Source organism: Denticeps clupeoides, chromosome 11 (assembly GCF_900700375.1).
Source record: "Denticeps clupeoides chromosome 11, fDenClu1.1, whole genome shotgun sequence".
NCBI lineage: Eukaryota > Metazoa > Chordata > Actinopteri > Clupeiformes > Denticipitidae > Denticeps > Denticeps clupeoides.
Window position 1 is genome coordinate 11,507,812 of NC_041717.1, and position 16,128 is coordinate 11,523,939.

Consider the following 16,128-nt stretch of genomic DNA (forward strand, 5'->3'; position numbering starts at 1 on the left):
TTTATATCGTAATGCAACCTATAGGAATGTTTTAAAGTCTAACTGCATTAATATTACTCGTGACCCGTTTAGTCTGCAGTATCACTATAGGCCAGCAATTCCACATCTAAGAGGGCCGGCTCACACCATCAGCTAGCGCTCAACTTACGGCCCCCAGGCACCTTACAAAATATTGGACAAAGCAAGGCAGTTCAAACGTTCCCATAATAATTCCGGGCTTTCTTGATTTACTTTGTCCTTGTATTCAGACTTAACTGGCAAAAGATGTGGATAACAGAGCAATAACTTTTCCTCTTGATGCACAGACGGGAGATTTAGATTAGGAGCTCTTTTTGTCTCCGTGACTGAATGTTGGTAAGGGGGTCTCCAGAGAGACACGTCCCAGTGGTCCCATGAGAACGATGAGTTGCATAGACTCATACGCCGTCTGGCCTCTGGTGTGTCACCACCAGCATGCCGAACTCAGAAAAGGCACGTTCACAATAACCTATGTCACTGGACCAGGGTCCTGATCTATTTTTCCACATTTTTTCTATTTTTGAATAAATTTACAGCCGTCTTGTTTCTCAGCCAGTGAATCGAAACCTGGGTGATCGTTACTATACTCTCGCCCTGGGCAGTGTGTGCCGATTCAGATGCACACTTAATGGGAAGTCTCTTCTTTCATTCCCACGGCATCTTCTTCTTCTTCTGCCTTACCGCGCATACACGTCCGCAAGCGTATTCTTCTCCAGTGTTTGCATGACAACCGCCCCCCCTCCCTCGCCCCCCTCAGTGGCTTCACCCCCCACTTTCCCTCTGAGGGTATTTGTGTCTGTCTGCGAGCGGAAGACTGAGAGCTGGAAAGGCGACGAGAGTGGCTGTAATTGTACAGTAGATATCTGCCAAGGGCGGTGTGACGTCAGTGACGGGAGAGGATGGATCGCGGCAGCACAGAGGTGTCGCTCGATGTCCGTCGTGCCCGGCCGAGACGTTTCTTTCTGGTGGCGCATTATTTATTTATTTGTTTGCTAACACAGAGAGGGGTCGATGGGTGATAAGTGATAAAAAAGACGTAACCTCGAGCCCGCCAAGGTCATCGTCATGCAAACCCCTCGCACTGTGGGAATACACGATAGCATTCCGGTAAAAATAACCCCCCCCACATATAGGCCACTCACTGTATCTCGTGTAAACCGCCCTCTTCCTCTGCGAACCCTGGACCACTTGAGGCCTCGAGATTTGCTTCGACAGCACCAATAGCCCCCTCCTTTGTATGAACTTCTGGACATGTTTATCTGAGATGGCGTGTGCATGTTCAGTAAAAGAAAAACGTTTTTTCTGGATGGCTTTTTTTTTTTTTTTGAGTAAAATGCCAAACTTAAGATAGATTTAGGGAATAAGGGAGCCGCCTAAAAATGAACAGCGAAGCCTTCCTTGAAAACTCATTCCACCACTGGGGATTTCAGCCCACCCCTCCTTCCCTGGGAGTCTGAGAAAGCGGCATGAGAAACGGTTAACTGTTCAGGACACATGTTGACGGAGAGCATGTGCGAAAAAAAACACACAGCCGGTGGGTGTCAAGGCCATGTCACCACTCATTTCCCGTGAAACTTAAGAAAACAGCAAAATTCAGAGATTTTCGGAGCTGACCCCAATCTCTTTTTTTTTTTTTCTTTTATTGACATTTGTATTGACATCAGTGGACACTGGAGCCCAAGGGACGCCACAGTGGACATAATGCCTTCACTCAAAACAGTTCGAGCAGCATGCAGGAACCCTGACCCTGATGGGGTAGCGGGGGTCGTGGTGGCAACCAAACAACATTCTCACAGCAGGAAGCGGGAGAGGATTTCGGTGGGACACTCACACGGGGTGCAGACCTATTTGGGAGCGACTTTTTTTTTTGGGGGGGGATCTTTCATTTGTTCCCACAGCAGCTCTATTCAGAGTTCATTCACTTAGTGGATTCAGCAGCAGGGTGTCTTACAATCTTTCCTGACCCGGTTCTGTCCCACATGAACGTATCCTGTCATTTTTTTTTTTCATGCAGCTGCCATGTTAACACAAGGCTGAGGTGGGCGTCGCCCCGAAATAAAAAAAATACATCGTATAGGTACATCAAGGTTGTGCGTTCAATTGCTCATTGTGCGGCGTTTTTTGAACCTTTGTTTCCATGAACTACAACAACTGTGTGTCATGCTGCGGCACTGCACACAACAATACGCCATAGCAGCATCACATCAGACATTTTCAAATGCCGACCAGTGTGATATAAACCTACACAGACCCTCCGGGATTTAGAGCAAATTTTATGACAATCATAACAATTTTGTCCAATAAACACTGTCTCTGGTGAGTCCCACCCATCATTGGAGATGACGGATAGTCAACAACACCATTATGGCGCAAATGTGATTTCCACTACAACACATGTGCATGCACACATGCAGGATCGCAGGGAGATGTAGATTATTCCTCTTCGGTTCACAAAACTTTGGCCCAATTCCTGTTGAAAAGGCTGCACGTATAAACGCATGCTCCTGCCAGGCATTGATCCATCTGATCTGAGTATACAAATCAAACACCACCATAAACCAAGCAGCACCATACGCATGCACACAGATGGAAAACAGCGCTGTTTTATTCCCACTGGAAGAACCTGCCTTTGATTTTTCACTTTCTTCGACATTTACCCTGAAAGACATCACAAATGTAATTTTTTTACTACAAAATCAGGCAATCGCCGCTGCATCAATCACAAAAAAAGTCCCGCAGGTCCTGGAGGAAGATTGCATTCAGACGACTTTGTTGGTTTTTTACTCATCACTGTTATACATATTTTGAATGGGAACGAGGGGAACCGGGCGAGGGGCAGAAACGTCTGTAAGTACATCTGTAACAATGCATTAACACAGGAGAGTTTACACTTCAGCCAAGTGCAAAGTTATCCATAAGTGCATCCGACGAAAACGTCAACGCGAAATCCTCAGACGGCTCCTCACAACGCATGCGAAGAAAAGACAACATTCGATGCTTTGCGGCCTTACTGTGGTGACCTGTCATGCCGCGGGGGAGGAGCAGTAGCTCCAGATTCCACAGTGACTGGGTTCAGCTGCTCGTCTTTGGTTATGTCACGTGGCCTGGAGGTTCCATGTGGTTCTTGTCAGTGGTATGTGCTGGAGGTTCCGTTTACACAGGCTCCCCGTTCTCACACAGAGACAGCTGGTGGATCTTGATGGTGGGCAGCGAGCTGCCGTTGGGTTCAGCCGGCCCACAGCCATCGTCCTCCAGAGTTCCGGCCACGCAGCACCATGTCTTCAGCAGGTTCTTACCGCAGACGCCTGCCACCTTGGCGCCGCCGCTGACTCCGGCCAGCCCCATGGTGCCACCGGGTGCAGCCCCCATCGATGAGGCCCTCGACATGGCTCTCCACTCGCGGCCCTCCCTGGAGGACGGGGTGCGGGACAGCATAATGGAGGAGGACGGGCTGAGCCGGGAGGCACCGTCACTGCGGCCTTCCAGTGCTAGAGAGAGGAAGTGGCTCTGGCCGTGGCCCGGCGTCTGGCTGTGGTAGAACGGGTGGTGGGGCCTAGTGTGGCGCTTGAGGCAGTGCACCCCCAGCACACTCAGGAAGGCCTTCTTAAACTCCTGGCTTGAGCAGGGGTAGATAATGGGATTGATGCAGCTGTTGAAGTAGCCCAGCCAGAAGGTGATCTTAAAGATGGTGTCCGAGGGTCTATAAGATGGAAAAATGGAACCTGTGTGGACACAAAATCATGCAGCTTTTTATTTTGCATTCCATTAATAAAAAGCATAAAACCTAACCGTGACTTCACTGTAATCAATCAAAATTTAACAAAACAGTTCCAGGAACAAAATCCATGTTCATTACTTGATGAATCTCATCACCAACACACATAATGAGCTGCTGACTCAATGATCGGCTCAAGCGAACCTCACCAAACAAGGGAAGGTTGCTGCCGTTGAAGCGGGCCAAATTACACCGTTGTTATTCTATTACTTAATAGGAACTATCGTCTTGCTTAGTTAGCTGTGCAAAATTATCTTCTATATTTGACAAGTTTCAACTAAAAAATTAATGACAATTGAAACTTTAATGAAGTTTAATGAAGAGTAACACAAGCCCATCGACCGAGAAACAATGTCTCATTTTTTTCCCCAGATCTGTATATGCGTTTTAGAAAACATTAAATTATCAGCTTTTTTTTTTTTTTTTTTTTTATTTGCTTTTTCAAATGACTCCATTCTAGTTGGGTTCATATTAATGTTGGGTGGCAGGTAAATGCTTCCTTATACTTTTGCCATACCCGTTGTACTTGTTGGATCTGGATCCATTAACTCTGTACTCCTAATGTTCCTAATTGGATGTTTTACTCTGTAAAATGAACGGTAACTAAAAATATATTGTTTTTCAGATGCATCCCCACAACTGGCAATACAGGTTGAAGGAAGATTCTCACCACCCAGACACCGACCAATACCATTTTCACGCCACAGACTGACTCATCACCTCGCCCCATGACGTGTAATTGTTCCCCAGCCAGGTCTTTTTATAGCATTTATTTGATCAAGTAACCATGCCAGTGGTCTCTGCTTCTTATCAAGGTTAATAGTTTTATTCAAAATGCCATCATAAATCTGCCCACCCGTGATTAGTGAGGATAGCAGAGTGGTTGATTCCTCCCCATAAATGTTGTGGAGCACTTCTTTAACACCCGCCGCTGGTCGCATTACAATAATTAGATATTGGAGGGGCTGCATGACCTTGCATTCATCTATCTTTTGAGCTAAAAGCTACCTAGTGGCACATTTTATGATGCTGCTGTAGACAGGGGCGGTTTGTCAGGATGTGACGTAACATAAAGCCGGCAAGATTGCCCACCTCAATGTCGGCAACGCACTGCTCTCAGCTTAAGGAACACTATGGACACGTAAACGCTGGTTTATCTATGAGACCATGCCACTTGTTTTTTAATACAAAATGACTGACTGTACGTTTGAGAAATCTTGTCTTGATTTTAAAAAATGCTATTTGTGACCCAGAGGGAGTTAAATACACAGCAGCAGGATTCCTGTTGCATTTTGAACAATTAAGACAGATTAAGAAGATTTGTGTTTGAAATGCATGATAAAAAAAAATAATGAACAATTAACCCAGAAATTACAAATTTAAATATCATATTCAATCAATCAATCGATCAGTTTTTATTCGTAGAGAAGTCCCAGAGAAAGTCCCAGAAAGTGGCGGAAGAAACCTTGGTAGAAACCGAGGCTCAGCAAGGGGAGCCCATCTTCCTCTGGCAAGTACTGGATTTCCCGGGGCTTTTCATGTCAGGTCACAGATGTAGAGCAGCGTGAGCTGCCTCCAGGGATTGCCGGAAAAGTCCGAAGGTAGCAGTGTCTATTTTGAGGTAGAAAATGGGTATATGACTTAAAAGACCATGCAGATTTTGTGAGGCCAAAGATGCCGCTTGGTCTGTCCATACCCGGATATTCTTGGAATCATAGTTTTCTTTAAAAACAATTGAATATCTGAACTGCCATATACTTTAATGCATCCAATTTATTGTATTCCATACCATAAATTGCATTCAGTTTATTCCCTTGTCACAAAAAGTGGCCTGGGCAATATTTTGACAGTGACAGTGATGCAACCCCTCAGAGTCTCCATGGAGGAATAACCGTCAAATTCCAATGACCAGCAATGACAGACCCCACAACATGCAAGATGATGAAAAGCCTAAGCTACAGTCTGTCCCCACTCCAGTCGAATGCATAGCAGAACCTCCCTCCCATTAAATCATGAGTGCGTTACGTGACCGGAATCCTGTTGAGGCGTCCCCTTGACTGCCTACGACTATGATTACATGCTTGCCCTTGACTATGGGTCTCATTAAAAGAATTTAGCCAAGCGTGGAAGCAGAGATAGAAGCCCTACAGCACAGATAAAGGTTCACAAAATGGTTTACAGCTTTTCCAATTTTTCTGAAAAAAAAAAAGAAAATAAAAAGGTAACTTTATGCATTTTTATCACATTATGTAATCAAGTCCAAGCAAGGCTGTGAATTTTTCTGTTTCTCTGTCGAGATTATATAACAGATCATCCTGAATCCACAAAGAAGCAAAGCTCCATCTGAGCTTATCTGCCTTCTTTATTGTTATCATGACTTTGACCTTGCTAGATACAAGAAAAGAGTCTGGGAGGCAGGGCCCGCGAGACAACATTAATTGTTCTGCCGAGGCACAATGGCCGTGCCGGGTCCCCGCGTCACCGAATACCAACGCGCTCTGTTTGTACCCACCAGAGATCTAAACAAGACCAAACCCTCAGCTGGAGTTTTGTAAAAGGTATATTGTGTTTTTATTGGGAGGGGCGGCACCTGGCCTGTCCTGATAAGCGGCCTTGTTCGGAGATAGGGCAGGGGGGGGTGACAGGGAGAAAGAGGAGGAGATAACAACCACAGCAATAGAAGAAGAAAAATTATAATACCAGTAAAACACTGTCACCCGGCCACCTCTGTTACGTGGCACTGTGCCTACGGACAGCGAGAGCGTGTGCATAAACTCGCATGACCCCCGCTGGCTCAGCCAGGGGAGCCACTTGACCCATCATACCCACTCGAGAGAGGCGAACTGTTCCCTCATAATAAAAAATACAAATAAACTCCCTCTGGGGCTTATTTGACTTTCTGCCTTGACGTCTACTTAAAAAAAAAACAGGAAAAAAAGCTAATAAAAAGAAAGGATTGTCACATGTGATACGCAGCAGCACAGCACACGGTGCACACCGTGAAATTTGTCCTCTGCATTTAACCCATCACCCTGACTGCGCAGCGGGCAGCCATGACAGGCATCCGGGGAGCAGGTGTGTGGGGACGGTGCGTTGCTCAGTGGCACCTCAGCGGATCAGGATTCGAACCGGCAACCTTCTGATTACGGGGCCGCTTCCTTAACCGCTAGGCCACCACTGCCCCAATGCACGCTCTACGAAAAAAAAAAAGAAAAGAAAAGGAATTCCGTTTACTTCGCCGCAGAGCAGGAAGTGCCGAAACCGCGCTCCTTGTTTGAGGTAGCGCATTGTGCAGAGGGCGCGAGGGTGGTGGTGGTGACATTTGCCCCTTCTCCGACATGCCGTCCCTGGATCCGTTTGTTACATCTATCTGCGGAACTTCCTTTTGGCAGATCTGTCCACAGGGATATCATTAGTGTTTAGGCTAGGAGAACCAAAAAAAAGAAAAAAAAACTCCTCTAACAATGAAACGCAAATAAACAAGAACATTTGTCTTTTGTTTAAGCCGTTCCTGCTCACCCGTGCATTTTCTGGAGCTCAAAATAAGTTTGTTTTTGTAGCCGTTCGTTCTTTATTATCCAAACCACGAATGTGCTCCCCCACCGACACGCATTAAGCCGTATTTCCCTGTTTCTTCATTATCTCAACATTAACGAGTAAATGTACCACATTCTTAAAAATACCCACCCCCACAAGGAAAAGATCTTTAAAAAAAAAAAAGACAATTTATTTGTTTTATAGTCTTTTGAGCAGTAATCCAATTTCCTGTAGGCCTTCATTCTGGGTGGAAGGTGGATTCACAGCCGTGGACAACCTTGAAATGAAATGGCCTGCGCGGGGAAATTTTGCACCGTTTTGCAGCCCAGGAGAAGGTTGGGTTGGACACAGAGAAATTATTGCGAGTGTTTCGAATGGCTGCTGCGCTGAGAGAGTAAATTGAACAGACGGACGTGACCGCCTGCTCGCCCCAAAAACACAAGGCTGTCAGTCACTGTCAGCTTATCAGGAGCCTCAAAGGACCGCACAATGTTAAACTCTATTTAATGACCCTCATTGGAACACGATGTTTACAACGGAGTTTTTAGGTGGTCTCAAAACGTGGAGACTTTCTGGACCTTTCTTCCATAAACAAGGACAACGAGACGAACTGTGTCAGTGGGGCAGTTGAAAGGCACCAGAACAGCTCACCAGAGATTCCCTCGCCTCTGTCACTTTTTTGGGGGCAGTGGTGGCCTAGCGGCTAAGGATGCGGCCCCGTAATCAGAAGGTTGCTGGTTCGAATCCCGACCCGCAAAGGTGCCACTGAGGTGCCACTGAGCAAAGCACCGTCCCCACACACTGCTCCCCGGGCGCCTGTCATGGCCGCCCACTGCTCACTCAGGGTGATGGGATAAATGCAGAGGACAAATTTCACTGTGTGCACCGTGTGCTGTGCTGCTGTGTATCACATGTGACAACCACTTCACTTAAAACCCTTCTGGGGGGAAGGACACCATTGTTTTGTGTCCCGCCAGCAAAATGAGTTTCTACACTACCTGGATTTGGTCGCCATTTTTTAGATACTGTGGTAGTTCCATCGGCACTCACCGATTGGCAGAACCAAGAAGAACGGAAGCCAGCAGAGGACAAAGCAGCCGACCACAATCCCAAGCGTCTTTGCTGCCCTCTTCTCGCGGGAGAACTTGAGGAGCCTCAGGGCAAAGTGGGTGCGACTCCGCAGGGCCTCGTCGTCCGAGACGGCGGTGTTGCCACGGTGCATCCTGAGCGTAACGCCCTCGGACGCGTGGTCTGACCGCTCGGTCTTGCGGCCTTTCTTAAGCACCCTCGTCTCGCGGCGGGCCACCACATACACGCGGCAGTACATGACTAGTATCACCACTAGGGGGATGTAGAAGGAGCCGACCGCCGAGAAGATGGCATATCCCGGCTCCTCTGTGATCTTGCAGACGGTCTCGTCCTCGGGCGCCGGTTCCTTCCAGCCAAACAGAGGCCCGATGGATATGGTGACCGACACAGCCCACAAACTCACCAGGGCAATGAGGGCCCGGCGCTCGGTGACGATGGCCGGGTAGCGAAGCGGGTAGCTGACCCCAATGTAGCGGTCCACAGAGATCGCGCAGAGGCTCATAATGGAGGCCGTGCAGCACAGCACGTCCACGGCCGCCCACACGTCGCAAAACGGCCGTCCGAACACCCAGCGGCCCAGAATCTCGAACGTAGCCGAGAAAGGCAGGACCGTGGAGCTGAGGAGGAGGTCCGCCACAGCCAGGTTCACGATAAAGTAATGGGTGACAGTGCGCAAATGCCGGTGGCAGACCACAGACAGGATGACCAAGATGTTCCCCAGTACCCCGAACACCATGAAGACCGTGAGCACCAGGCCGAGCACCACCGCCTTGGTGACGTTCAGCTCCGGCTCGAGCGGCCGGCTGCAGTTGGAGCAGTTCTGGGCGAGGCTGTCAGGGGTCATGTTCTCTCCCGATGGAATCATCGAGCTCTCCGGACTCGGGCATTTGAGGTTCCGATGATGAACGGATCGCTCGCTTCATAAACAGTCATTTGGTTCTGGAGCTGGACATCTTCCAGAAGCCTGCAGAGAGATTGGAAATGTCAAGGAGGGTGCGGGGTACAGAGCAAGGGCATCTAGGCATCTGCCTTTGTTTGCTCAGAAAGCTATTAAGCCTATGATTAAATTAGGCTTGGCATGTCACGTAATGTGACAGATAATGACACAATTTAATGGATGGTGAAGATCATCCCCGTCCACAAAAACAGCCGCGTGAGCATAAAAATGCAAACAAAACCTCCTGTCCTGTGTGAACGCTAGCAGATGTCCACAGCTTTGTGGTTGCACCTAAGGCAGAGTAAACTCCAAGAGGAAGGATGTTTATGGGCAGAGGATGTGGATGTGATTTTCTCACGTCCCGTGAACGTAACTTCGCATCTCTGACCCGCTTCGCTTGAGCAGTGTGTGAAACGCACTTCTGCCACTTGTTGCTATTTGAAGTTGTGACAATGATTAAAAATGTGACAATTTCACCTTTTAAAAAATGGCTTTATTTGTTTAGAATTGGTGGAGCTCTAGCAGTACCAGTATGCACGATGTGTGGTACTCACAAACCTGCAGAGAGGTGTCCGGTGTCACCTTGGTTGCGTAGTATGGCAGGGCAGGAGCAGACTGTTTTTCCTGGCAGGATGGTTGAGAGCACTTCCGAAATCGACGTGCCACAGAATCGGCGCAGGAGTTGAATCGGCGGGACCCTCTCGCCTTTGGCGTGAAAGAGAAATACATTAGAGTGAGGTAGGACTGTATGAATGGCACTCTGGGGGTCAGTAAATGGACCGTTTTATAATAAAAAAACACACAAGTTAGCGCCATGTTGCATATTTTCCAGAGATAAAAGTCGCATTTTCTTCACGAGGTGTGAAAACAGTACAAAAAGTACAACAATTATGTGCTATGAATGTGCAACAGCATTCATTTTTTGACAAGGGGGCTGAATGATTCATGAATGGAAAGTTGTTTCATGGGTGTGTGCAATATTTGAGATTTTAATAAACTGATTTTAATAATAGTTTTGACAAATGTTTTTTTGTTTTTTTATTTGATGAACATAATTATGGCATTATGCATTACATCCTAATATTTTGTGCACACTTGCTCTGCGCATAATTGCGTATCTGCATGTTATAGTATTAATATGTTTTTGGGTCATCGGTGTATTTTGCAATGGGGGTGCTTTCTATTTCACATATTATTCAAGTTCATATCTCATGCTCATTTGACAATTCATATGCATGCCCACATTCGCTCTAGTACTGCTTCCTGAAAGTGAAAGTGAAGTGATTGTCATTGTGAAACACAGTGTCCAGTGTGCAGTGTGTGGGGACAGTGCTTCAGTGGGGCCTCACTGGCATTCGGGATTCAAACCGGCCATCTTATGATTACGGGTCCGTTTCCTGCTAGGCGAACAACTGAATACACTGAATACCAATAACACTTTAATTAGGGGGGGTCATTCTATTTATTTTTAGCTATGGATTTCTATCTGAAATGCTGATATATGTCAATAATCATTGATTTTTGATTATCAATGCATAAAAAAGGGTATTAATCCCAAGCCTTGTACAATTTATCCTTATCAGGTTTCATCATGTCACTATGTGCATTTTTTTTAGGGCCGAATTTGTACATTTTGTTCAAAAAGCGGGAAAAGTGTATGCATCCATAGACTAGGCTGCTGTTAAATCAGGAATTCAATGAATTCCATTGTGCGAACTGATCGTGAAACTGATCACATAGATTTGACCCTTCCCCTTTCATCTACCTCACAATCCATTAGTTCATTAGAAATAGCTCCCTGTCTCCCTCAGGTTGATTGATCCAACAGACTGTTTGAACAAAGGTGGGCGCTTTTTGTTCTTCTTGAACACCCAAACTAAAAAGTTGCTTTATCCTTGACAGAGCATCACAAAAGACACCCCACAGCCAAAAGGTACGCGGCTGACGTAATATATTCTGAATATAATGCCACTTTTTTACATCAACACAGGAATGTACTCCGAAATTAAAAGGCTCTGCCTGGCAGCAAATGATATGCTTCCCCTACAGAGGTGGAAATGGACAGAACCTTTTTGAGTGCTGACATATTGAAATATTTTTATGAGACCAGTTGTTGACCATTAGGGGACTTTTGCTGGATTAGGAATAATTGCAGTTGGGCCAAAAGTTGATCCGCCTTCCCACAATACAAAAAAAAAAAAAAAACGGATGTCTCCAATTTAAGTGACATTAACCAAAAATAAGTCTGAGGGTCTTGCATAGTCGTCACTCAGCAGATCATTTGAGCTTGAAACAAAAAATGGTGCAATCTAAAAATAATACAGTGTGCACTTTGATGCGCATTTTTTTCTCCGCTGAAACATTTTGTACTGAGTGCAGGAAACGCGGATCTGGAATTTGGGGGAAAGTATTTGTTTGGTTCTGTAGATTGCATGTCCCACTAAATGATGGATTAATTTCTTCCCCCCTTAGTTTGTTTTTCTGACTCAGGAGGCTTAATGCTTAACTCATTCGAAATGAAGACGCCAGCTCGGGGAAGCATGCGATGTTGGGGGCATGTTTTTTTCGGCCGGATTGTTTTCTCGTTGACTCTGCAGTCTTCCTGCATCAATTTCCACATTTGGGTTTGGCATTAAACAATACCCGTGGACAAATGACAGTAATTAACAATCCTCACAGCCTAGCTGTCAAAGGCAAACATGTGAACGAGAAAAGAAGCGACGTAAACATAGGAGAAAAAGAACAGAGCACTTCATTTCCTGGGGGAGACTGTATGAAAACAAATTCAGATGGGCTCATAATGGCCGTGAAGCCTGTGCGTTGATGGATTATTGGCAATGTGTTTTTGTTCCCGATGAAAACACATAAAACCTGCAGGAATAAAAGGTCGTATTTCACATTTGAAAAGGGGATTAAAAAAACAGGGGAGACGAAATCCAGAACGCTTTTTCGTTTTGTCGCTGTAGTTTGTCAAGGTTTCGCATGGGGAGGGGGCGAGGATCCATACTGCTACCCAGATCATGTGACCCGGCCATGGCAGCGTATTTCTACAGAGAACAGAGAGCAGGTTGGGGGATCAAGCTCAGGGGAGTAATGTATATCACTCGCATCCTTAACAATAGAAGGTTAACAATAGAAAATGGAAAACAGAAAAAACCCGGGTATTTCATTTCAGATGGTTATTTTTTCTTCCTGCATGGAAACGAGTTGGGAATCGCCAAAGATGGTGACTTTTATGAGGATACTAAAAAAAAAGGGAAGTTATTGTCCCGCGTGATACACAGCAGCACAGCACACAGTGCACACCGTGAAATTTGTCCTCTGCATTTAACCCATCACCCTGAGTGAGCAGTGGGCAGCCATGACAGGCGCCCGGGGAGCAGTGTGTGGGGACGGTGCTTTGCTCAGTGGCACCTTGGCGGATCGGGATTCGAACCGGCAACCTTCTGATTACAGGGCCGCTTCCTTAACCGCTAGGCCACCACTGCCCCACGGTCTTGCCGCCATCATGCCAGGTCATGAGGATTAATGAGAGGCCTGAGTTGTGCCACCTGAGGGACCGTAGGACGCACGTCGCTCTGGACAGACTACTTTATGTGTGAAAAACAGCACATGGCACCATCTACCACGGTTGTTCTAGTGTACTAAATCCAACAATAAACTATAGCATGGGCATGACAGACAGACGAGAGCCAGGCAGAGAATTGGATGGGTTGTAAGTGTAGGCTTTTGTTTAGTTTGTAATTCGATTCTTGCAGCTTTTTTCCGATAGGGTTTATTGATGGTCCTGTATGCAGAGCTGAAGAGGGTCTGACGATGACAGGGATCATGGGTAATAGGTAATTGACTCTGGAGAGGATTGGTATTCCTCTCGCAGCATAGTGACAGGCCATTATAGAGAGAGGAAAGTTCCTCAAGGGGTCAGAGACCAGCAGCAGAGGCTGCGAAAACCGCATAGGGAACGGGAATCGAGAACTGATTCCAGTTAAAACGGGTTCCACTTTAGCATCAGAGGTAATCAATTCATTTTATTGATGCAAGATTATGTTTCATACTGGGCCCTCGCTTATTTATAGAGCAAAAATAAATGCAAGCACTTTAGCCATCACAGTGAACTTGACATTTCTGCATGAACTGCATCAGTGTAGAATGGATGAGAATTGATATGGAATCGTACTAATAAGCTTAATTCCATTTACTGAGTGTGTGGATCGTTTTAATAATCTAGTAAACTGCAGCAAATTCGGTTTGTGCAGTATAGACTGCAGCATGTCTCTGTGGTTGCAAATTGTGGTTGCAGTGCAACGTCACAAACTCGGAATTCTATGAAAAGGGCAAATAATACAACTGACAGCAGGCGACCCGGTCTATTATTACCACATATCAGAATCTATGCTGCCATTTATAATCACAAAGACGACAGGGAATGGGATTAACGCCCTGATCAATTTGATCAAATATTTAGACAAAAGCCATCAAGCCTCACGGACAATAAAAAATAAAATTGCCTCGCGCAGTAATGCCCCTGCATTACGACCCCACCGTGGATCCTGCTGTTTAAATAAGTGCAGCACATTAGAAGTGTTGTTCTACTGGCATGCATGTGTCTCCGCTTTCATTATCCGTCTCAAATGAACCGGCATGTCAGCCCGAGGACGAAGGCGCAGCCAGAAAGGCGGGTGACTTAACAGTTGGAAATGTGAGTGATTAAAGTAGCACTCCTGTGATCGAGGGGACGATGGATGAAGGGAAGTATTAATAATGACGATAGGACAGGAGACCGCCTGGCCTGACCGCCACGCTGGTGTGATTGCTTATTTGCTGGCTGTATTTGGGATTTTGCTCATTAAAGTAATAATAGTCTTTTTTTGCTTACTGCATGCCTGGTATCTACACAGGTTTTGTGAAACCGTTGATATTACATTAATACATAAAAATGTATGATATAAAACACATACTTTTTTTTTTGCAGAAACCTAGAAAGAAGAAAAAATGAAGGTACGCCAGGGTCAAACTCCTTGGGGCCTTCATAGAGGAAGTGGCCCCAGCATCATGCTGGACGCTGGAAATTATTATTTTTTTTGTTTTTGGAATGCTTGGTATGAACGATCAGCACATTATTCACATTTAAATGGCATGTTTGCACAGCGAGCCCGTCGGTTAAAAACTTTAATCACATCGGCCCTCACGGTCGGGTCAATATTGATGTTGGATGTGCGCTGATTGTTTCACTATTAATTTCGTGCGCGGAGCATTCTTCCACGCGTTTTTTCCGTGGTCGTTGAGCGGCGCTACCCGCGATGATCGAAGCGATTCGTCTTGTTGCCACCGACGAGGGACAGCGCTGCCAGCGCAAGGAGAGCAGGGCCAGGCCCGTGCTATTGTTGGAGGTGACAAGCGAGCCACCTCTCCATCATCAATTACAGGGCCGCAACGCGCGCTTCGCCAGTAAACGAGCTTTTGACTAATTCTGTTTAGTCCTTCGGCTCCCAAAAGTGTCTGTGTGCTTGCAGACCTGCCTGCAACGCGGTGCAATTAAACGCTCTAATTAGTGGCTTCCTCGAAAATAGAAGAGGACAAAGGCAATTGTCGGCACTGTCATCACATCGGCACAAACACTTTCGTGGCGACCAAACTCTCTGAACAAGTCCTGGAAGCCGCCCCGTATTCAGGAGGTTGCCGGTTCGAGTCCCGATCCGCCAAGGCGCCACTGAGCAAAGCACCGACCCCACACGCTGCTCCCCGGGCGCCTGTCATGGCTGCCCACCAAGGGTGATGGTTAAATGCAGAGGCCACGTTTTGTTGTGTCACCGTGTGCTGTGATGCAGTGTTTCACTTTCACCTTTTTCCATAATGGCTCTCTGCATTCGGAGAAATGTATACATTTAATCTGCAGCACTTGGATTGAGGAGGCCAAAATAATCTTTGAGCCGTGGAGGTTGTGCTTGGAGAGCTCTCTCTCTCTCTCTCTCTCTCTCTCTCTCTCGCTCTTCTTTCTTTTTTTCAAGCACCGAACCGCAAATGTGTTTCTCAGTTCGTTTCGCAGTTTAATGGACCGAGCAGCAAACTTCTGACCATTAGCGTGACACTCATTTACAATAAGTGCACTCCAAGCACGGCGACGGTTGCACCTCTCGATCCCTGCAGCGGACAGGAAAAGAGGGACCTGCCGGGCACCGTTATCCATTAACCCTCTCGGCGGCCTCGCGGCCGACTGCGCGCATTTCCCTCCAATCTCCAATGTTGTGCACGGGCGCCGCCGTTATCTCCTGCATCGGGGCGAACTTTATCTCCGCGACTTGGCGCAGGTGCTGCGATGATGCAGGCCGGCTCCTTTTCTCCTGGCGACGCCGGCTTGCCGCTCTTTAATTAAAGCCCCAGATGACGGCGCGATATTGACGGTCGTCTTAGATGTCCTGGGCTAATAATATCCGAGGAGCACTCCATGCACTATCAACGTCTCGCTCCGTAATTTCATCAATCGCCCATCCGTTTTTATTGCGCGCTTCGTTTAGCTGCTTAACATGTCTCCGCTCAGGGAAATGAAAAAAGGTGGAGGAGCGGCATCTGTCTCCTGACTTTCCTTAATCGTGAGCTTGGAAATTTGATTAACTCCTTAATCGAATTTTTGCTCCTGGAAGTCACGTCAAGTCAGTTTAAAGACAAAAGTGCGAAAACAATTAAGAATATGGGATTTTTAAAAAATGCCGCACAAATATATACAGTCAATAAGAGTTAAAAACTCATTTATAAAGATTTAAGTTTTTAGACG

At 46.5% G+C, this 16,128-nt stretch overlaps 1 protein-coding gene across 1 annotated transcript in view; it reads right to left on the reverse strand.

Moving 5' to 3' along the window:
- Window positions 1-1,784: 1,784 nt before the first annotated feature.
- adra1aa (adrenoceptor alpha 1Aa) overlaps window positions 1,785-16,128 on the reverse strand; it is a 16,274-nt gene continuing 1,930 nt past the window's right edge. Inside the window, exons 2-4 of the mRNA XM_028996931.1 lie at window positions 9,915-10,061; window positions 8,381-9,383; window positions 1,785-3,740 (exon numbers count right to left, since the gene is read on the reverse strand). Of these exons, the coding sequence (XP_028852764.1) occupies window positions 3,172-3,740; window positions 8,381-9,284 (1,473 nt within the window). The 5' untranslated portion in view covers window positions 9,285-9,383; window positions 9,915-10,061 and the 3' untranslated portion in view covers window positions 1,785-3,171. The remainder of the gene's footprint in view (window positions 3,741-8,380; window positions 9,384-9,914; window positions 10,062-16,128) is intronic.